Source organism: Callithrix jacchus, chromosome 6 (assembly GCF_049354715.1).
Source record: "Callithrix jacchus isolate 240 chromosome 6, calJac240_pri, whole genome shotgun sequence".
Taxonomy (NCBI): domain Eukaryota; kingdom Metazoa; phylum Chordata; class Mammalia; order Primates; family Cebidae; genus Callithrix; species Callithrix jacchus.
Window position 1 is genome coordinate 27527778 of NC_133507.1, and position 24019 is coordinate 27551796.

Sequence of the window (24019 nt, forward strand, 5' to 3'; positions counted from 1 at the left end):
ACCTCCATCTACCTGGTTCAAGTGATTCTCCTGCCTCAGCCTCCCAAATAGCTAGGATAACAGGCTCCCGCCACCACGCCCAACTAATTTTTTGTATTTTTAGTAGAGACTGGGTTTCACCACGTTGACCAGTCTGGTCTCGAACTCCTGACCTCAGGTGATCCACCAACCTCAGCCTCCCAAAGTGCTGGGATTACAGGTATGAGCCACGGCGCCTGGCCAGGAGGTCTAATTCTTAATGGCTGGTATTAGGACACAGGGGTTATCAGTGGAGAAGCATTTTTGGCAGAGACAGCTCTGATTTACTTAGGGAGTCACATCTGAGAGGCAACTATCTATACCATCTGAGACTCATGTCTACTGGGAGCAGGGTAAGTAAGATGTCACAGTTTCCTTTTTTCTTCTCTTCCTCCAAGTGCCTCACCCACCCCCCAACTGCTTTTAATTTTAATTCATTTTGGGTATTAATCAGAGCTGAGTGATGGGAATGAACAGTCACTGATGGTAACAACATGAAGTACATACATGGGCACTATTACCTGGAATTCACACGAGAAACCACGAAAATCTGGTTTTTGAACTGCAGTTACTTCTTTATCAATGTAACACTGGGAAATCAGTAACTATTTCTGATTTGGTCTGTGACCTGGTTTTTTAAACTGCACCTCGCTGTTTGTTTTATTAATTTACTTAAAAAAAAAAGGTTTTTATGGCCTGCGATGATGGCTCATGCCTGTAATCACAGCACTTTGGGAGATTGAGATGGATGGATCACCTGAGGTCAGGAGTTCCAGACCAGCCTGGCCAACATAGTGAAACCTCATCTCTATTAAAAATACAAAAGCCAGCTGGCGTGGTGGCGTGTGCCTATAGTCCAGCTACTTGGGAGGCAGAGACAGGAGAATTACTTGAACCCAGGAGGTGGAAGTTACAGTGAGCTGAGATCACACCATTGCATTCCAGCCTGGGTGACAAAAGTAAAACTCCATCTCAAAAAAAAAAAGAAAAGTTTTTATAAACCTCAACTCTTACTTCAGGCAGCACACAAAAATTAAATGGAAACAGACCACAGACCTAAATTTATGTGAAAACTATACAACGTCTAGAGGAAAATACAAGAGAAAATCTTTACAACCTTGGTGTAAGCAGATTTCTTAGGCAGAACACAAAAATTAAATGGAAACAGACGACAGGCCTAAATTTATGTGAAAACTACAGACCGTCTAGAAGAAAATATAAGAGAAAATCTTTACAACCTTGGTGTAAGCAGAGTTCTTAGGCAGAACACAAAAAGCTTGAGCCAGAAAATATTGATAATTTAAACATGAAAACAATTTTAATCTTTACTCTTAAAAAGACACTTTTTTTGTTGTTGTTTTTTGAGACCGAGTCTCACTCTGTCACCCAGGCTGGAGTGCAGTGGTGTGATCTTGGTTCACTGCAACCTCTGCCTCCCAGGTTCAAGCAATTCTCCTGTCTCAGCCTTCTGAGTAGCTGGAATTACAGGCGTGTGCCATCATACCGGCTAATTTTTGTATTTTTAGTAGAGATAGGGTTTTACCATGTTGGTCAGGTTGGTCTCGAACTCCTGACCTCATGATCTGCCTGCCTTGGCCTCCCAAAGTGTTGGGATTACAGGCGTGAGCCACTGCACCCGGCCAAAAAAGACACTTTTAATAACTTAAACAGAAGGTATTTGAATTATACCTCAATACAGCTATTTTTAAAATGCTCTCAAAAAGGCAAATCACACAGTGGGAGACAATATATACCACACTAATATCTGATAAAGGACTTGTATCCAGGATATATATGATACTCTTATAATTCAATAACAAGATCATCATTAACCTAATATTAAGCATGAGTGAAAGATTTGGACACTTCACAAAAGCAGATAGGCCAATGGACATGAGGAAGATGTTCAACATCATTAGTCATCAGAGAAACGCAAATTAAAACCACAGCAAGAGACCACGACACACCCTCCAGAATAGCTAAAATGAGAAAGATGAAAAATGCCAAGCTTTTGGGAAAATGCGGAGCAAATGGAACTCTTAAACAACACTGATGATAATGTAAAATTGTAGTACAACTTCAGAAAACAGCTTGGAAATTTCTTATAAAGTTAAACATATGTTTACTGTAGGACCCAGAATTCCTCTGTTCACCAACAGGGGAGTGAATCAACACATTTTGGAATATCCATAAGACAGAATGTCACTCAGCAATAAAAAGGAAATAACTACTGGTACATGCAACAGAATAGATAATCTCAAAACCATGTTGAGTGAAAAAAGCTAGTCACAAGAGTACATAGTGTATTATCTCCTTTGCATGAAACTCAAAAAAGAACATATAGTGTCAGAAAACAGGTCAGTTGTTGCCTGGAGCTAGGGTGTATTGACTGAGAAAGAACTTTTCCTGGAGTGATACAAATATTCTTCATCTTGATTGTGGTGGTAGTTACATGGGTGTGTAAATCTGTCAATACTCATAGAGATGTACACTTAAAACTGGTGCATATTACTTTCAATAAATAATGTCTCAATGAAGTTGACTTAGAAGAAAGCTTTTTGTGAAAAATGATTAACATACATCAGAAGCAATGTAAACAATAAGAACAAATACAAAATGAGAGAAATAAAAATCACTCCAGCCGGCTGTGGTAGCTCACGCCTATAACCCCAGCACTTCCGGAGGCTGAGGTGGGTGGATCATGAGGTCAGAAGTTCGAGACCAGCCTGGCCAACATAGTGAAATCCTATCTCAACTAAAAATACAAAAATTAGCCAGGCATGATGATGCACACCTGTAATCTCAGCTACTCAGGAGGCTGAGGCAGGAGAATCGCTTCAACCTGGGAAGCAGAGGTTGCAGTGAGCCAAGACCCTGCTATTGCACTCCAGCCTGAGCAACGAGAGTGAAACTCCATTTCAAATAAAAAACCACTCCAAATATGAATTTAAAGTAGAAGTTTATTAATGCCATGAGTAAGGTCCTGAAGCACCATTATTTTGTTTTCCTTGTCATTTAAGAGGACTCTGTCATTGTAAATTAGAGCCTCAGTGACACTCTACCAGGCCCCACTGCATGGTTTGGTCTCTACTATGATTGTCCCACTTCATTTCAGTTGTGTCCTCCTCAGGGATCTGTCTCTTCTGCAGCTTTGCTGAGCTGTTTTCAGGACCTTCTGCCACAGATATTTGCCCCTGCTGTTTCCCCTGCCTCCACCTTTGGTTAATGCTTATTCATTTTTCAGGTTTCAGCTCAAAGTTTACTTCTTCAGGTATACCTCCCCTGACTAGGTTAAATTCTGCAATTATAGTCTTGCAAAACACCATTGTCTCAATTATGGGGTTACATTTCTACGATTTTTATTTTTTATTTTTTGGAGAAGTAATCTTGTTCTGTCGCCCAGGCTGGAGTGCAATGGTGTGATCTCGGCTCACTGCAACCTCTGCCTCCTGGGTTCAAGTGATTCTCTGGCCTCAGCATCCCGAGTAGCTGGGACTACATGCACGTGCCAGCACACCCTGCTAATTTTTTGTATTTTTAGTGGCGACAGGGTTTCACTGTGTTAGCCAGGATGGTCTCAATTTCCTGATCTCATGATCTGCCCACTTTGGCCTCCCAAAGTGCTGGGATTACAGGTGTGAGCACTGTGCCTGGCCTTTGTATGATTTTTAAATCAATATATCTGTTTCTCCAACAGATACTAAGTTCTGTGTGGGCAGGAACCATGGCTGTTTTTGTTTACCATTTTATCTCAGAGCCAAGTTCAGAGCCTGGTAAGAGCTCAATAAATATTTGTTTAAAAAGAAATGGGGGCCAGGCACGATGACTCATACCTGTAATCCCAGCACTTCGGGAGGCCGAGGCAGGAGGATCATTTGAAGTCAGGAGTTCAAGACCAGCCTGGCCAACATGGTGAAACCCCATCTCTACTAAAAATACAAAAATGAGCTGGGCATGGTGGTGCGAGCCTGCAATCCTAGTTACTCAGGAGGCTGAGGCAGGAGAATTGCTTGAACCCAGAAGATGGAGGCTGCAGTGAACCAACACTGCGCCACTGCACTCCAGCCTGGGCAACAGAGCAAGACTCTGTCTCAACAACAAGAACAACAAAACCACAGCAACAAATGGGAGTGAACATTAATTGGTTTTGGTTATGTCATTTGGTAGCAAATGAGGCTGGGGTGAGGCTGAACATCATATTCTCAGCAACAACATGTGCTGTGGTTTGACTGCTCCAAAACTCATGTCAAAACTTCATCCCCAATGCAACAGTGTTGAGAGGTTTGGCCTTTAAGAGCTAATTGGATCGTGAGGGCTCTGCCCTCATGAATGAACTAATCCATTTATGGATTAATAAATTAATGGGCTAATGGATTAATGGGTTAACATGGGAGGGAACTGGTGGCTTTATAAGGAGAAGAAGAGAGACCTGAGCTAAGATGCTCAGACCCCTTGACATGTGATGCCCTACACTGCCTTAGGATTCCACAGAGTCTGTACCAGCAAGAAGGCCCTCACCAGAAGCACCTCCTCAACCTTGGACTTCCTGACTTCCATAGCTGTAGAAAAGAAAATTTCTTTCCTCTACAAATAAACCATTTTAGGTATTCTGTTATAAACAACAGAAAATGGACTAACACAGTATGGGAGAGTGTAATGGCTGTTTAATGGTTGTTTTCCATGTGCGAAGAACTTTAGATACATAATTTTTAATCTTCATGACCACCCTCTGAACTAGATACTTTACCTATTTTACTGTTGAAGAAACAGTCTTAAAGCCTGTAAGAAATGTGTCCAGTGTCACGGAGTAGGGGACATCTGACCTCCCACTAGTCCTCACTGGCCCTCAGTCACAGGATGTCCTCCTCCTACACAACTTCCTCCTGATCTCATGGGGCCACTCAGACACTCTGCTTCCTTCCCTGTCCCTCTCACAAGCTGAAACTCTGCATAAAGGCCAACTGGGTGAAACTGGTTTCCCCACTGATGGTGAGGACCTTTAGTGGCCAGGTGGCCATCCCAATATACTACCTCATCTTCACCTTTTACCCTTTTATATGTGTTTTCCCAGTCATATTGTCCTCAACTTAAACTGGTTGCTATTATTTTGGATCTGGACACGTTTTGCATAGTGTGCAAAGTTGCTGTTAGGGAAATATTGCTTTGTAACATCCCATAGGACATGAAATACAAGAAATCCTTCATTTATAATTAGGAGCTCTGTGTGATTATTTCTGCTTGAAGATGCTACTTAGGATCCCATCATCAGGACAGGGCAACACTAAATGGTTTTTCTGCAGTTTGGGTTTTTGTGGATTCATCTGCCTTATGACTGGAAGCAGCATTTTCAAGACAGCTGACTGAGCCCAGGGCTATGATTTTTTGCCTTAAAAGCTAAGCCTAACCAGCTCACATGATATCCAAACCTGTGACCAATGTTTCCTTGCCCTGTTTTAAAGTAGGAGGTAGATGACTATGGTATTTGTGCAACAGAAGAATGTCAATGTAGAGTTTAGTATTATAAACACTTGCAACACAATTATTTTGACATAATCTCATTTCCATTGACCTTGCTTCCTATTTCAGAGAATTTCTACATCCTCTCTCTGCCATATCTACCTCCCCTCTGCACCTACACTGGCTTATTTTCCCTGCCTGCTATTATGGCAAATCGGTTATTCTAAGGCTGGCCCTTACATTTGTGTGGTAGACTTTGTTTCTTATTTCCTCTGCAGGAGGAAACTATTCTGCATCATACAGTGTACCCTCTCTCATGGACCAGCCCTATTAGCACATGTTTCTCCTATGGTAAGAACAAACAAAAAACAAAACACACAGTCGTATTTTTTCTGCTTCCCGTCATAAGTCCTCAAAAGAGCTGTCTATAATCCTTGCTGTCTCCAATTCCTCCCCTCTCATTGTCTCTCGAACATGTATCAACCAGACTCTTATCCCCACAACTAAGTTCAGGGATGAGTTCTCAGTCCTCAACTTCCTTGATGTGACATTTGACACAGTGGATGACTTTCTATAGATTTTACACTTCTGGGACACTACTCTCTCTTTGCTCTCCTCACATGTCACTGATTACTCTGTCTCTCTTGATGAATCTTCCTCATCTCCTCAAGCTAAACTCTCTAACTCTAAATATTGGAGTGTCTTGGCTAGGTTTTGGCTTTCTTCTCTTCCTTACCTGCCTTCACATGCTAGATGTCTTTTTCAGTATTATGGCTTTAAGGGTCAACCATGTGCTGATGACTCCCAATATCATAACTCTAGTGAAGACCTCTCCCTTGAAATCCAGACTCAAATACCCAACTGCTGACCTGATGTCTCTCTATCTGAATGTTTAACAAGCACTTCAGACTTACTGTCTAAAGCTGAACCTCAGAAGCTCTAACCCCTGAACCCTTCATTATCTGAGTTAATGGCATTTCCTTCTTTTTACCCACTTAGGGTAGAAATCCTTTGGACTCATTGACTCTTTTCTTTCACATACACATTCAATCCACCAGGTAAAAAACTGTGTGGTTCTTTCATCAATGTATCATATAGGGTCTAGATATATTACCTAGGGTCAGGCGTGGTGGCCCATGCCTGTAATCCCAGCACTTTTGGAGGCCGAGGCAGGCAGATCACGAGGTCAAGAGATCGACACCATGGCCAATACTGTGAAACTCCGTCTCTACTAAAAATAGAAAAATTAGCTGGGCATGGTGGTGCATGCCTGTAGTCCCAGCTACTCAGGAGGCTGAGGCAGGAGAATCTCTCAAAACCGGGAGACAGAGGTTGCAGTGAACCGAGATCCCGCCACTACACTCCAGGCTGGCAACAGAGCGAGACTCCATCTTAAAAAAAAAACAAAAAGCAAAACATCTAGTATTACATTACTAAACTACTGTTAGCCTGACTCTAGCCACTCAAAGTCCCTTGTATCGATTTTGCAGTGACCTCCTAGCTGGTTGTCTGGCTTATTTCCTTGTTCCTCTACAATTTGTTCCCAACCTGCAGTCAGAAGGATCCTTTAAAACGTACGATCACTTGTGTTTCCTCTCCATTCACAACTCAATGGTTTCTGCTGCACACAGAAAAACAGTCCAACTTCTTAAACTAAGCTCCAAGGCCTTTCGCAATTTACCTCCTCGTGAACATCTTGACTTCATCTTTCCCTTGCTCAAGAAGCTTCCCTACAGTTTCAACCACACTCTCTCTTCCCAATATCTGAAACCTCTTATGTTACTGAATCTTTTTTAACGATCTTGATCTCCGCCTTGGTAATATGGTTCCTGAGGCTTAAACAAAATTGGTGAAATGTCCACAGAGCTCTCTGGGGATTCAGAACCATAATGAACTTCACACCTAGTGTTGTGTGTACGAGTGCTGGTGCTTTGAAAGTACAATCCTTGGCCAGGTGCTCATGCCTGTAATCCTAGCACTTTGGGAGGCCAATGCAGGTGGATCATGAGGTCAGAAGTTAAAGACCAGCCTGACCAAGATGGTAAAACCCCATCTCTTCTAAAAATACAAAAATTAGCCAGGCACAGTGGCAGGTGCCTGTAATCCCAGCTACTCGGGAGGCTGAGGCAGGAGAATTGCTTGAACCTAGGCAGCAGAAGTTGTAGTGGGCCGAGATCACACCATTGCACTCCAGCCTGGGTGACAGAGTGAGACTCCATCGCAAAAAAAGAAAGAAAGTACAATCCTTGATGGAAATGCAGAGTATGAACTACATTGCTGTTACTTTCAAGGATTTACCTAACTGGACAAGGCTGTTTTATTTTTAAAGGGTTCTGCCCAGGGTGCAGAGTCATTCAGAGTAGATACGGATACATGGAAAATCAATGCCTTTGAAAATCTGCAGGGGCACTTGACCCACAGCATTCTTCCTCCATGTGCTGGGGTCGCCTCCATCAGCAAGTCCTCAGGCTGCTCTGCCTGCCGTTTCACTGTGTCCTTTCAGTTTCACTCTTGTTGATATCCAATCAGCTCCTCAACCAGTAACTTGGTCCCTGGCAGTCATCCTCAAACCTTCCTTTCATTCAACTAAAAGTGAACAAATCCTGCCAATCTTACTTCTTCAATATCTCTTAATCTACCCACTTTTCTTATTCTTAACTTTTATGCCAGCCCAACCGCTGATAGAACTTTTTTTTGAAATGGAGTTTCATTCTTGTTGCCCAGGCTGGAGTGCAATGGTGTGATCTCGGCTCACTGCAACCTCCAACTCCTGGATCCAAGCCATTCTCCTGCCTCAGCCTCCCAAGTAGCTGGGATTACAGGCATGTGCCACCACACCCCTAATTTTGTATTTTTAGTAGAGGCAGCTTTCTCCATGTTGGTCAGGTTGGTCTCAAACTCCTAAACTCAGGTGATCTGCCCACCTCGGCCTTACAAATTGCTGGGATTATAGGGTTGAGCCACCACGGCGGGCCAAAACCTTTTTACTGATGTATTGGTATATACTCCTGGCTCCATTTGCTACATTTGATACAGCCAGCATATTAATCTTAAAATGGAAATCTGATGTCAGATACTGCTTGAAATCATTCAATTGTTTTCCACTATTTTTAGGGACTCACATCTTGTATAAAACCCTACCTTCCCACTGGAGCATGAGCTGGACTTAGTGACTCACTTCTACAGAATATAGAAAGGGTAAACAAAGGAACTCTACAATGGAGAAACCTGGAACCACCACTTTGGCCAGGTGATCAAGGTTAAGGTGGTAAGTTGTGTTGATAGCACTCCTTGTTATCATGTGATGAAAAGGCATTTAATATTTGTGGCATTGTTTCCCCAAAACCCATAGTCCCAGGAAAACATCAAACATAAATTTGGGGACATTCTACAAAATACCCAACCAGTATTTCTCAAAACTGTCAAGGTCATCAAAAACAAAATGAGGAGGCCGGGTGCGGTGGCTCAAGCCTGTAATCCCAGCACTTTGGGAGGCCGAAGCGGGTGGATCACGAGGTCAAGAGATTGAGACCATTCTGGTCAACATAGTGACCCCCGTCTCCACTAAAAATACAAAAAATTAGCTGGGCACGGTGGTGCGTGCCTGTAATCCAAGCTACTCAGGAGACTGAGGCAGGAGAATTGCCTGAACCCAGGAGGCGGAGGTTGCGGTGAGCCGAGATCGCGCCATTGCACTCCAGCCTGGTGAAAAGAGCGAAACTCCATCTCAAAAACAAACAAACAAAAAAACAAAATGAGGAAATTTTCACCTTGAAGAAGAGCCTATAGACTTGGTGCAATGGCTCACACCTGTAATCCCAGCACTTTAGGAGGTCGAGACAGATGGATCATCTGAGATCAGGAGTTCGAGATCAGGCTGGTCTTGAACTCCTGACCTCGTGATCCACCTGCCTCAGCCTCCCAAAGTGTTGGGTGTGTGAGCCACCACACACCCGGCCGCTTGTTTTATCTTCAATGACAGAAGCTCGTTTATCCATCTCTGCTATTTCCTCCCTCAACTTGCTCAACTTAACTTAGATGAAGTATGTTGAGCTGAAAGTAAACACAACCAGTAAGACTGCATGGCAGGGTTATTGGGTTTTAACTGGTGACACTACCGCTTTTCTTTTAAATTTCTATAATGGCTGCCTACCACCTCGAGCTGAGGGAGTCACCCCTTCTGAAAACTAGCTTGCCATGCCACCCTTAAAATGTGGTGCAGCACTTCAGCTATAGCTCCATCAGCAGAGTACAATGGGGTTTCTTTTCTTTTTTGAGACGGAGTGTCGCTCTTGTTGCCCAGGCTGGAGTGCAATGGGGTGATCTCGGTTCACCACAACCTTCGCCTCCTGGGTTCAAGTGATTCTCCTGCCTCAGCCTCCTGAGTAGCTGGGATTACAGGCGTCTGACACCACGCCTGGCTAATTTTTTGTGTTTTTAGTAGAGACGGAGTTTCACTATGTTGGTCAGGCTAGACTTGAACTCCAGACCTCAGACGATCCACCTGCCATGGCCTCCCAAAATGCTGGGATTATAGGCGTGAGCCACTGCGCTGGCCAGGTTTTTTCACTTGACCTTGGCTTCTAACAGCAGTTGGGGGTTTTATTAGCTTAATAAGTTGCTCTTTCCACCTTGTCCTCGCATGACACAGCCTTCCCTCACTGACTCAGCAACTATCTGCTGAGCATCCCTTCCACACTAGGCCTGGTACTGAGCAGTGAAGATACAGGTGACTACAGAACATGGGCCCGTCTCATACTGCACAGGAAGAACAAGAACAGAGTTACGGAGCTAATAAAACAGTGCTGTGACAGAGGAGGAGGTGCGGTTTAGTGTCAGTTTTGGAGATCTGGGTTAGAATCTGATGACATTTACATAGTACCTACGTGAGCTAGGGCAAGATACTTAGGATTTCCAAACCTGTATCCTCTTCTATAAAAATACTGTAATAATACGTACTTCGTGATTTGTTTTGAGGAACATAGCGAGTACATAAGAAATTTAACATGGCACCTGGCATTGAGTGAACTCAAAAATGGTACCTGTTATCACTGGCCTTATATTGGTGAAGATGCCCGTTCTCTCATCCTATAGTTTTTAAATTTTGTCCCGCACTAATCAGCCTTAACGTCTACCTACAACAATCCACTGACACAACAGTGCAAAAATTAGCCGGGCATGGTGGCGCCCGCCTGAAATCCCAGCTACTCAGGACCGTGAGGCCGGAGTATCGCTTTAAACCGGGGCGCGGAGGTTGCAGGGAGCCAAGATCGCGCCCTGCATTCCAGCCTGAGAGAGGAGGAGACTTTCTCCGCCCCCCCGCCCTCAACAACAACAACAACAACAAAGTGCTTGGCTTAGTGTCGGGCCCGTAGAAAGCACTCAAATTATAATTATTTTGACCTTAGACCTCTCGTCCGAAATTCGGGTTTCTTACTTTCAGAGGAAGAAACAGGACACAGGCGGTCTCTGAGGCTGCCGCCAGCGGAGGCAATCTCCAATTAAAAGTAGCCATCGATTAAATATTTGCTCAACAAAGTAAACTGTCTCTCCCGGACCCCGTCGAGCGCCCACTCGAGATCTGGCCCAGAGCCAGGCGGGACTGATCCGCGGGTCCCACTCGCCGTGTAAGTGGGTGGAGAACACCCCACACGCCGAGAAGAACAGGCGGGGTGAACGAGGACCGCGTTCGACACCTCAGCCCAGCCCTCAGGGGCTTTCCGTCGCAGGCCCCGCGGCGTCCCACTTCCGCAGGCAGTGCACACACGCCCCTTCCGGCGTAGTCCCCACCCTATCACACACCTGACCCCTGCACGTCAGGAGCTCGCCGCCGGGTTCTTTCAGTGCCCGCCGGCGACCACGCCCACTCTCGACTCTGAGGCCACCAACCAGGCCGACCCGCGGGAGGTGGCGGGACAGAGGGAAGATGGCGGCAGGGGCCGGATTTTGGCACCGCCTCCCCCAACCGCGGACCCCAGCGGTTGAGCCGACTTCGCTGGGGCCAGCGGCGCTGCGGAACCCGGGATGGGGGGACCCTGGCGGCGGGCCTGGCCCTGCTATCCGCGGGCGCCTCGGCTGGAGTGAGCGGCGGAGACAGCGGGACCGGGGTGGAGGACGCTTACTCCAACGTGAACGCGGACCTGGAGGTGCCGAAGCTGCAGGAGCCGCTGAAGAAGCCGGGGAAGCAGCAAAACCGCTGAGGAGCTGCTCGGACTATGCGGGGCCCCGGCTCCCTCCGCCCGGCAGCGGGGTTCGCAGGCGCCTGCACTCCCTCCTACGGTGCGGGGGTCCCCTCGAGGCTTCTCCTTGGGCTTCAGCGCCAACTCGGGCTGCCGCTCCGGATGGACCCGAGGCGGAAGAGTAGCGCGGAGCTGCGGGACGCCGCCTCCTTGCCGGCGGCGGGCGAGGGCAGCTTGCTGGAGCTGGAGGGAGGAGCTGGAGCGATTGTCACCCTGGGAGGAGCGGGAAGACAGCAGGAGATCGCGGGGCGGGGAGGGGACGGCGGCCCTGGGGCGGATAGCGTCCCCGAGGGTCCCTTTGGTCCGGCGCCTGGCTTTGTGCAGTCAGGTCCGCTCTCCGGCGGGGACTCATGGTGTTCTTGATCCGGTATTGCAGAGGGAAGGTCAGCTGGAGTTGGGGGTTCGAGGCATGCGAGTTAACAAGACTGGTAGCTGCTTCTCTGGATTGTGGACCCTCTGGGTGCTGGGCACTACTTGGGTCTGTGGGGTAGTTGGATTGTGCACCGTGGGGAGGAGTCGGAGGTGGGAAACTGCTTTGTATGAGAGACCGACTTTCGGATGGTGGCCTGGGCATTTTGGATGTCGGGGAGGGGTCGACTTGATAAGGTATTGGTGTTTGGGATCAATTTCTAGCGGGGATGAGGAGACCGTGTGGATCAGCATCCCCCTTTGGGTAGTGGGATAAAGCTTGCTACGTGTGAAGAAAGCAGAGGATGGTGCTGCTTTGTGTGAAGAGTCAAGGGTGGAACAAGAGCCCTGGCTCTGAATTTTTAAAACAAGAAGTGAGTCTGGCATTTTGAAGAGCTCTGAATTGACAGTTTCCACGTCCTCCTAGGGGCAGAGAAAAAGTCCTATTTAAAAATCTAAACCAAAGCTGTATTGTCATAAGCCACTTCTTGATGGTGACCCACACTTAATATGACTTTCATAAATAGTACATGGGAGCTTTCCCCCTCGTTGTCTGTGGGAAATTCTCTTAATTCATCCTTCTTAACGTTTTGCCTTTTAGCTAAAATGTCTTTGCTCTGTTGAAATTCAAGCTTCTAACGGTGAAATCGAAATCATTCATAGACTCTGGTATTGCAGGGCTACAACTGTGCGGTGTTCGGAGTGGATTCAGGCCCTGGTTTTGCTGCCTACTAGCTGTATTGACCTTGAGCAATACTCTGAGCTTCACTTTCTTCCTTTATGATGGAGAAAATAATAGCACCTCTATAGAGTTAGGAAAATTTAGTAAAATTCCTGTATGCATTTAGCACTAGATATGGCATATTGTAAACTCTCTAAAACTAGCTGCTATTTATTACTCTTAAGCCTAGTTATTTAAATCAAGAAACATTTAGTGAGCTCTCACATGTTATAGGAGATTCTGAAGATTCTTAAGTGTTTGTCCCTGTTCATAAGGCAGTTTTAGTCTTGTTGAGCACTAAGTTCTATGCAGTTCAATAAACTAGAAAGTGCATAGTGAATTGCTGAAAGAGTGATAGAACAAAAAGTACTGACAGTGCTCAGTAACTGGGAAGAAAATAGTAGTCCAAAGTAGTTGGGCCAAACTTTGAGGAGGAGGTGGCTTTGGAGTTTGGAAGGGAGGCAAGAGTGGCTTTCCACTCTTGCATTTTATGCTCTGACAGCTAGCTACAAGAACAGAGTCAGAGGTATTTGTAACTCCCAGTTAGGAAGATTTGAATAACAGAAGTACTCTTGAGTATATGATGACAAGCCTTTATTTTTTTACCAAGTGTTACCAAATATTAGAGCTATGGTAAAGTTTTTCATATAAATGTGAAATTGCGTCCTCCCAAAGGAATCCTAAGTATGTATGCGCTTTAAAAGAACCCAAAATTATCTGAATATTGTCATATGGCTCTTGCAAATGATGATGATAGTGATGCTCATAATGAGAATTTGCTGCACTCAGCAGCCCATTTTAGATTAAGTATTATTAGAACACATTAAGTCCACTTGGAGAAGCCAGTTAAGTCTTTGGCTGCTTTGGTTCCTGAGCATGAGTTTGGTTAAGCTTTGTAAAGACTTCCTAAATACTATGCCAGGAGTTTGTTTTGACCAGATGATTCTTGCTGCTTGCTTTGATCCTGGCTTCGTATCTAGATGTTATAGAAGTCCTACAGTTTTTCTGAGGGCACTTGGGTTAAACTGAAATTTGGATAAGTCATTCTGTCTCAGAATATAGTATACTATATTCTTCAGGAATCCTCATATACTCATTCTTATCTTCCTTTCTTTTTCCGAGTTCGAGGGATTCTCCTGCCTCAACCTCCAGAGTACCTGGGATTACAGGTGAGTGCTACCACGCCCAGTTAATTTTTGTATTTTTAGTAGAGATAGGGTTTTTCCATGTTGGCCAGGTTGGTCTTGAACTCCTGACCTCAGGTGACCCACCCACCTTGGCTTCCCAAAGTGCTGGGATTACAGGTGTGAGCCACTGGGCCCAGTTTATCTTCCTATATAATTTAAAAGAAAAAAGGAAGCGAATGTCTGGGCTGGTCTCCTTAAATAATAACTTTAGTTCTACAAGCAGAATATATTATACCATTTTTCCTCCTCCTCTGGCATATAACATAAAAATATTGTTAAACTAACTTTAGCACTTCAATGTTGTTGAGGTTAAACACATATTTAATATACATATTTTATGTTTACAAATATATAAATGTGGATTAGGTCTACTTACATATATTTAGATTTTTGTCATTCTTATTCATATTTTCACAAAGTAGGTAAAATATTTTAATTTTCTAATAATTCAAACTAATTTTAGAACCTATAGGAATATTGCAGACAGAAAATTATCTGTTTAGTTTTTTTGTTGTTTTGAGACGGAGTTTCACTCTGTTGCCAGGCTGGAGTGTAGTGGCGAAATCTCGGCTCACTGCAACTTCCACCTCCTGGGTTCAAGTGATTCCTCTGCTTCAGCCACCCAGGTGGCTGGGACTACAGGCGCACACCACAATGCCTGGCTAATTATTTATTTTTTTGTATTTTAGTAGAGATGGGGTTTCACTATGTTGGCCAGGCTGGTGTTGAACTCCGACCTCATGATTGACCCACCTTGGCCTCCCAAAGTGCTGGGATTAACAGGCGTGAGCCACTGCACCCGACTAGGGTGCTTTATTTGTAAAAGGAAGATGTGGCTTGTGTTTAAAACACAAGTTTTATTTTTATGTAGGAGTAACTGGCTCTGGAGTCCCCTTTGATTTTGGATGTAACCCCTACGAAGGAAAGCACCCTTTGAAAGACAATTGGGTTATACAAAAGTCATCACAGCAGTGGTGACCCTTCAAGTGATAGGTACATCAGGCAGTGGCAGTGTCAGCGTCAGGAAGCTGGCCTCCCAAATGCAACTGCGGGTCCAGAGCTGGCAGGAAGAGCTGGAACAGTTAAAGACCCGTCCAGTCAGAAGGTAACTTCTTCTGGCTTCTGTCTTACCCGACATCAGCAGACCGAGGACGGGAGGAGTAAAGCCTGATTTATGTTTTTCTGAATCTTTTCAGGGCCAGCTTTGTTTCCCAGAAGCTGCTTTTCCTTGGAGGTTTCATATTGCCATGGCCGTCATCCTAGGCGTGGCTGCTGTGCTTGATCACTGGTTCAGAGGTGTTTGCATTTGCAAGGAGAGTGACGATCTCTCAAAGGAGGACTCAGGACGTTGCTGTGTGTACTCATGGCCAGTCCTGCCCCTGAGATTGGATCTCCCTAAACACAGTTTCAGCCCAGAGTTCTTTAACAGGTGTTAAAAAGACTTTCTACCTTCTATTCAACAAGTTTCCTGAGCTAATCAGCTCTAATTACACTTAACTGTTCAGCAGTTCAGTGACTCTTAGAATACAGATTTTTTAATACCCACGAATATTTACTGGACACCATTGCTAACTAATTACAGTGTGTAAGTCCATTATTTTCTGTTTCCTATTATTGTTCTCTACAGACAGTCTTTATGGAGTAAATATTTTTTCTCTATTTTTGAGATCCTTCAAGAGGAGGTTCAGTATTAAATGTTTCCAGTAAAGTTTCTACGTTTCCTCAAATTCTGACAATTGCTCCATGTCATGATTTCTGCTTTTCCTCCTCTCCTCACCCTTCCCTCCATTCTCCTTTTAGCTCCTAGGAGCTTGTTCAGCTGCTCTAGCAGACAGTGTGGTCATCCCAGTATGACAGGTATTTCACTAGCAGCCAGCTCTGTGAGGGGGTCCCAAAGGACACGCTTGAGCTTCTGCACCAAAAAGATAATCAGATTCTGGGCCTCACCAGCCAGCTGGAGAGTCTCAACCTGGAGAAGGAGAGTCTTCAGCAGGAAGTGAGGATGCTGAAGAGCAAAGAGGACGAGCTCAACGAGCAGCTGGGGATACTGATGGAGACTGTCCAAGCCAAGGACGAGGTCATCATCAAGCTCAGCAAGGGTGATGGCAGCGGGCCTCCTCCCACCACAGCACCTGTCTCCCCTTCAGCCGTGCCTATTGGCAGGGACCAGCTGGAACTGGACAGGCTGAAAGTAAGAGCAGGGCACAGTTTCTCGTGATTGGCATGAGAGACCACTGATGTCACCGTAGAGGCCTGGCCTCCGTGAGCTGATTTGGTGTGATGGCAGAACAGCTGCACACTTTTTTTTTCCCCCCCACAAGTGTAATAGCATTTGCCATCAAATAATCATTAATCTTCTGTGGAGCTTCCTTGGAAAAGAAAACTCTTGCTTTTGCTTGGAGCAGTTTCAAATCTTTCCCCTCACTTGCTTTCAGGCAACTGAGACTTCTCTTTCTGTATATACCACTTTTAGGACTTCATTATCCTGTGTAACATATGGAGGCTGTTTCTTGCCCCTCCTGTGTACATGAAGGCACACACAAACTTAATTTGTACAGTTAAATGCAGGACCTAGTGGGTGCCTGGTTTGGGGCATTGTTCCCAACAGCTATTATAGGGTTAGCTGGGGAAGCGGACTCCAGCTTCCAAGCAGGCCTGGGAAGAGGGCCTGTTCAGAGTCAGTACCCCCAACACCCCAAGGTGGGAGGCTCCTGGTGAAGAGGAAGACGCAGGCATCTCAGATCAGCTTCCTCTTTGACTTTCACACTACATTTCAATAGAAGAAAAGGCTGATCAACTGGTGCCTCCTGTTTCACTTTCCTGTAGGTGGCAGGCTGGGTCTCAGGGAAACTCTCTGGAAGGCACTATTTTTACTTAAAAGAAGATCAAACCAGAAACCTTTTCACATGTGAGTCATAAAACTGTAAAGTGGAACTCTTTCATATGTGATTCCTGAAACTGTAAACAGAAACCTTTTCACATGTGAGTCCTAAACCTGTAAACTGGAACCCTTTCATATGTGATTCCCGAAACTGTAAACCAAAACCTTTTCACATGAGTCCTAAAAATAGGAACCAAAACCTTTTCATGTGATTCCTGAAGCTGTAAATCGAGACCCTTTTCATATGTGATTTCTAAAGCTATAAACCTAAGATTCTTCCATGTGTAATATCTAAAGTATAAGCCTATATAAAGGCAGAACCTTCCTTTGTGGGACGAGCTGAATTTGGACAAATTATTTCTCAGCTCCCGGCTATAATAAAGACCTCTTCCTTCCCCATTCAGTGTTGGGGAGCTGTGTTTCTTGAGGTCGTGCCTGCTACAGTTTGACCCAGCAGACCCCAAACATGTCTGTTGCTACTGGTCTCACCTAGCCCCAAGGCGTCCCTCACCTGGCCCCCTTCTTGCAAATACTGTGTCTCCAAAGGTGTCTGGCTCCTGATGGAGCTTGTCCTTGGAGGACAGAGATTTGCTGCTGTCCAGGTTGTTACTGAGCATTTGCTTCATGCCAGCAGTACCTTTCAGGCACTGTTAATGCATCTAGTGAGGGAATGATGGGCATGCTAGGGACCCTGAAGATAATTCCAAAAGAAGTAAAAGCACGAATCATGGCAGCATGGCTGGAATATGTACATAGTCCCCACAGTGACCACTTCTCACTGACAATACCCATTGGATATGTGAGGCCAGAGGATTTATGAATGAGAAAATCCAAAACAACAATAACCTCTGGTCTCAATACTTGACACTTATACCTACTATTTAAAAAAAAAAAAATTGCCGGCCAGGTATGGTGGCTCACGCCTGTGATAGCAGCACTTTGGGTAACCAAGGTGGGCACATTGCTTGAGCCCAGGAGTTTGAGACCAGCATAAGCAACATAGTGAAAAACCCCCGTCTCCAAAAAAAAAAAAAAAAAAAAATGCCAGGGGTAGTGGCCTTTACATGCAGCCCCAACTACTCAAGAGGCTGAAGTGGGAGGATTGCTTGAATCCTGGAAAGCAGAGCAAGGCTGCAGTAAGCCAAGATCCTACCACCGCATTCCAGCCTAGGTAACAAAGCGAGACCCCGTTGCAAGAAAAAAAAAAAGCCTTTTTTTTTTTTTTTAAAATAAGAGGTAATGGTTAGTGTTGCCAATAGAAGTTGGGTTTATTAATGTACACAACATTGAATATATGTGACCCTAAATATACACCTGTCAGTAATACACATTTTGTGATTATTAAATGACTGCAGAACTTTTTATATTTATATATATTTTTTGAGACAGAATCTTGCTCTGTTGCCCAGACTGGAATACAGTGGTGCAGTCTCAGCTCACTGCAGCCTTAACCTCCCTGGCTCAAGAAATCCTCCAGATTCAGCCTCCTGAGTAGCTGGGACTATAGGCGTACATCACCACACCCGGCTAATTTTTGTATTTTCAGTAGAGACAGACTTTCACTGTGTGGCCTGGCTGGTCTTGAACTCCTGAGCTCAAGTGATCCACCTGCCTTGGCCTGAAAATACTGAGATTGCAGGCATGAACCATCGCACCCAGACAGCTGAAGTTTTTATTTTGCAAGTGTGTCTACCTTTGTAGTGTGTAGAACAATACTATAGTGGTGGGTTTCCAGTGCGTGGCTCTCGGCAGTGGGGGAGGCGTGTGGAGCAGGTTTTCCTGGTGAGCGAGGCTGGGTGTGTGTGTGTGTGTGTGTGTGTGTGTGGAGAGTGTGCCTCGTGGCTATTGCCACTGTGCGGCTCCTTCTGGAGACAGCTAATGGAGCAGATCAGGATACGACATTCCCTCATTTCTTTTTGCAGCATAATGGGTGGAGTGCTTTTGAATCAGCATGAAGTTTTTTTTCTCCAACATTTCTCAACAAGTTTAACAATTTTTAACAACTTAACAAGCCTGTGGTTCCAAAATATCACAACGTTGAGGTTAAGTGGTGACAGTTGATGAAGCAGCAAAGTGGTGGTTGGGTGGATTCCAGGGAGACAGTTGAGGCTGGCTTTGGTCCGTGGCCTTATGCTTTCTGACACTACTGTGCTATTGCCACTGCTGAGGGTCCCTCTGCGATGCAGAAGGTGTTCACGCCTCATGCAGAGCTGCTCTGCAATGGCGCTGGGAGAACTGTAAGGCTCCAGGGAGACAGGGAGCGCTTTGACAGAAGTGGGTGTTCTCATGTGTGTTCTCTCCTTCAGCTCTACACAGGGTTGTGGTTGAAGAAGAAATATTGCTTTGTTCTCCTGATTCCAAATTTAAAATGTCTAGGTGGAAAAATATGTATATTTTTGAGATATATTTATTTAAAGTATGTTTTTAATTTTAAAGATATGTATATATATCTTTTTTGCTATTGCTGTTCTTGACCAGTTTTTTATGCTTTATTGTCAGTGGGTGTGGCCTGTAAAGATTTCTGCCATATATGTAATATACCATGTAATATATATGTAATACACATATAACCATGCTATATGTAAATATTTTCCTATTGTTCTTTTTAGTTTTTCATAGTTAAAAAAAATTTTTGGCCAGGCACAGTGGCTTACACCTGTAATCCCAGTACTTTGGGAAGCCGAGGCAGGTGGATCACAAGGTCAGGAGGTCGAGACCATCCTGGCTAACACGGTGAAACACTGTCTCTACTAAAAGTACAAAAAATTAGCCATGTGTGGTGGCGCATGCCTGTAGTCCTAGCTACTTGGGAGGCTGAGGGAGGAGAATCTCTTCAATCTAGGAGGTGGAGGTTGCAGTGGGCTGAGGTCACACTACTGCACTGGCTCCAGGCTGGGAGACAGAGGGAGGCTGCATCTCAAAAAAAAATTAATCTTCATCTGGTAGACTTCATCTATATTTTCTTTGTTCACTGTCTTTTCTTTAGACGTTGATGTGTATAGAATGACATGTTAACTGCTCAATAATAGACTGATTATTGTCATAATAATAAAAATCATCTGAGAGGGCCTTATTTTACGCAAAACATGGGCTTTTGGAAGGACCACATGAAGTGGATACCTCCCTAGAGTGTAATCTATGAGTATGTACTGGCAGAAGAAAAAGAGGAAGAAGAGAGGGACAGTTTCCTTCCTCTGTCAAGGCATTGACAGCTGTCTTAGAGCACAACCCACACTTAACATGGATGCAGAAAATGGCTTTCTTAGGCTGTCTTTCAAAGGAAATCCCCCTGCCTGGTGGTATTCATCTGCTCTGCCGGTGATGCTAATAAAATGATTCCAAGGCACTACATTGCTCTCAAGTCTCTGCCAACTGACAAAGAGTTATGTTTGGTTTATGTTTCAGTGCCAGTTACACTAGGCTCTGAGCTACTCACAGGCATTGTAACCCCAGGTTCTGGAACCTGTAACATGCAGATGCAAACACTTGCTAGATGAACATTTGAAAAAAATATGTTTTAACAGTTATATTTTGGCACTTGTTTTGAAATGTATGGAGTGGAAAGAAGTAGGGTGTTTGCATTCTAATTCAGGTCCAAGCACCAAGGGGTTGACTAATCTTAGCTAACTGATTTTTTTGTGTGCCTCAGTTTCCTCATTTGTTAAAATAAAAGAGGGCATTAGGCTAAATGATCTCAGAGGTACTTTTCAGTGAGAATTCTATGTTTATAGATTGTAAATTAAAATGTCCAATTAATTGGGTTATCCTGTATTTTAAAAACTGATTCTAAAGAGGATAGATTATAAAAGAAACCATCAACCTTTTTGTAGCTTCAGAGGTATTGCTTTAATTTAGATTTACTGTTCTCATGATTTTTCAATACAATGCACTTTACAATATAATAGAATTCATTCTACAAATATAACTACATTGAAATCAATGTTGGACGATTAAGAACGAGAAGAGAAAATAGGCTTTCTATCCTCTCGAGCTGCGCTTGCTGTCCACTATGGTAGTGAAATGTGGCCAGTCTGAATTAAGATGAGCTATAAGTACTAAATACTAATTGGATTTTGAAGGATATGGAAAAAAACTCACTAGTTATTTGATATTTACATATTGAAATAATTATCTCTAAATATATCTTAAACATTAATTTTTCCTACTTTTCTTTTTGTGGCTACCAAAAATTACAATTACAGATGCAGGTCATATTGCGTTTCTGTTACACAATGCTGCTATGTATCATCTACACATTCATCACATAAGGAGACATTTCCATCAATCACTGTGGTCCCTTAAGATGATAATGGAGCTGAAAAATTCCTAATACCTACTGATGTGGTAGCCAACCAACACATTACCTTTTCTGTGTTTAGATACACACTATCATGATGCTACAACTGCCTACAGTATTCAGTAGAAAATACGCTGTATCAGTTGTGTGTAACTACTGTTTGCACAAGAAGGAAATCGTGATAATTTCGCTGCTTGTACTGCCTTGCCCTGCCTTGTCCTTCTTTTCTGGCCCCTGAGGTCCCAGTACTGTACCGTACAAGGGATTCCAGGCACCGGGGATACTGCCAGATGCTTTTACCATCCCCGCCAGTGGCGCTGCCACCACCGCGGTCCCGCTGAGAGCCCGGGCCCAGGGAGGTCAGGCGGTAGGGCAGCCACGGCGCCGGATCACGAATCCCGCTAGCCGGGGAGGGCGGGCCGGACCACGTGGGCCGTACCAGGGCTGGGTCCTAAGGGCCGGAGGCTAGGTAAGCGCGCGGCCCGCAGTTGGCCCGCGACCCGGAAGCGGGCTGGGGGGCGCTTCCCAGAGATCAGACCCTCCCCTAGGCCGCGAAACCACCTGGGAGCGGCCAGGGGCGGGGACCGAACCCGAGGGCGCCGAGGGCGGGATCGGACTCGGCTTGGGCCTGAGATGGCGGCGGCAGCAGTGAGCGGCGCCAAGCGAAGCCTGCGGAACGAGCTGAAGCAGCGTCTGCGGGCAATAAGCGCCGAGGAGCGGCTACGCCAGTCCCGCGTACTTACCCAGAAGGTGCGAGACCGCCTGTAGCCGAAGCCGAGGCGATCAGACCCATTGAAGGCCTGGTGGACGGCGCTTGCATATCCTTGCAGGTTCCGCGCAGGCGCTGGGCTAGGCGCCCCGGCGCGCGCACGTCCCCCTCCAGGCGCGCGCACGTGTCTCGTTCTGGTCCAGATGCTCTCGGGAACTATGGCAGGGAAAGGGGCTGCAGATGAGAGTTGTGGGGCTAAAGAGGGAGAGGCGGCGGTGGTTGACAGATTTCTCTCTTGGGAGGAGAGTTCGTTTGCATGAGTGGCATCTGTGCTGTTTGAAAACTCCTCAGTGGGGATGACGGTACTGTGGTGAGAGCAGGGTGAGAACAGAAATTTGTGGTAGAGGAGATGGGTGAACACCTGAGCGCCAGGTGAGTCCTAAAGGTAAAGAGCTACGAGTAAGACTCCAGTTCTATCAGTAAATGGCCAGAGAAAGATGCAGGTGCTTCAAACGAGCACCAAAAAAGGTGTGGAAATGCCAAAGGGCAGAACTGAGATGTTGACTGCACTCCACTAAGTATATGGAGGGACAAGGCTGTGTCTCCCAAGCTCCAGGGCCTCAGCATTAAATGCTTTTTCTTGAGTGAATGAAAGGAAGACGTGGCTATCATACCCAGGCTTCCCAAGAACGTACAAAGCAGAAGAGAGAAATTTGAGGAATAAGTGAGGGTCCCTGTTTGTTGGTTAGCAGACCTCGGTTTTATGACTTTCACCGACTCTACTGCTATGTATTTTGTCTATGTAATGGCAGGTTTTTTTTTTTTTTTTGTCGTCAATAAAAATGGCAGTCATATCCTGTCGTGAAGGCATGTTCTAAAGGTTTTTGGGGACTCATTTTTGATAGACACGAGGGGAAGAAAAATTTAATGTCCCCTGAATAAGTACATATTTGTAATTCTTTTGTAAGTCAGATTGATGATCCATCTTCCCAACATCATGTCTCAGAGATACTAGTGGATATTTGGAGACTTGATGTTCCTTGGAATTAGTTGTTTTAAAATTTTTTTAAAAAATTTATTTATTTTTGAGACGGAGTTTCGCTGTTGTTACCCAGACTGGAGTGCAATGGCATGATCTCGGCTCACTGCAACCTCCGCCTCCTGGGTTCAAGGAATTCTCCTGCTTCAGCCTCCCGAGTAGCTGGGATTTCAGGCGCGCACCACCATGCCCTGCTAATTTTTTGTATTTTCAGTAGAGACAGGGTTTCACCTTGTTGACCAGGATGGTCTGGATCTCTTGACCTCGTGATCCACCCGCCTCGGCCTCCCAAAGTGCTGGGATTATAAGCGTGAGACACCGCACCCAGCCTTGGAATTAGTTTTACCATCAGGCTTTCTTAATTATCTTTCACTGTTCTATTACCCATTATTTACTTAAATTCAAGGTACCCATGGGTTAAAGCAGTAAAGCAAATATACTCATTTCACCCATCTCTTCATGTATGTAGGTGTGCATGAGGGAATCTATACAGATGTTAATTTGTTCTTTCATACAGAATTATTTTAGCTGTTATGAGGAAGCACTGCTGGGTGTTTTAGTAGATATAAAGGATATGGACTTTTGTCCTTACTATGTAGTTGTTTAAAATTTAGCTAATTCATTCACATATGTTGAACACCTGTGTAGTGCACACTTGGCCATGCACTGGGTTATGGAGATGAAAAAGATAGGATTGTTGCTCTAAAGGAGCAGAGAGCCTAGAAGAGGAAACAGACATGAATAAAGAATTACACTGAAGCCAGATATATGATAAAGGTGAACGGCAATGTTGTAATATTGTGGAAACATAGCCTTGGGGAGGGGGAATTGGAAAGCTTTCTTTTTTTTTTTTTGAGATGGAGTCTTGCTCTTGTTGCCCAGGCTGGAGTACAGTGGCATAATCTTGGCTTACTGCAGCCTCCTCCCCGCCCTGGTTCAAGTGCTTCTCCTGCCTCAGCCTCCTGAGTAGCTGGGATTACAGATGCCCCCCCACCACGCTCAGCTACTTTTTTTTTTTTTCTCTTTAGTAGAGATGGAGTTTCGCTATGTTGGCCAGTCTGGT

The 24019-nt window shown here is 45.0% G+C and overlaps 1 protein-coding gene and 1 pseudogene across 6 annotated transcripts in view; one reads left to right on the forward strand and one right to left on the reverse strand.

The window, feature by feature from the left end:
• Positions 1-9596: 9596 nt before the first annotated feature.
• On the reverse strand, positions 9597-22034 carry LOC144576607 (uncharacterized; annotated as a pseudogene). Its single transcript, XR_013518803.1, has 2 exons — positions 21952-22034; positions 9597-12545 (listed from the first exon to the last, which is right to left on the reverse strand). The product of XR_013518803.1 is annotated as an uncharacterized LOC144576607 (transcript).
• Positions 11341-24019, forward strand: part of MTHFS (methenyltetrahydrofolate synthetase) — a 49317-nt gene continuing 36638 nt past the window's right edge. The window contains exons 1-2 of one of the 5 annotated variants that reach the window (XM_078326930.1): positions 11341-14012; positions 14902-21958. In XM_078326930.1, the coding sequence (XP_078183056.1) occupies positions 21842-21958 (117 nt within the window). In that variant the 5' untranslated portion in view covers positions 11341-14012; positions 14902-21841. Of the gene's footprint in view, positions 14013-14901; positions 21959-24019 lie in introns of those variants that run through there. The other 4 variants (XM_078326931.1, XM_078326932.1, XM_054257298.2 and 1 more) reach the window with 4 other exon arrangements.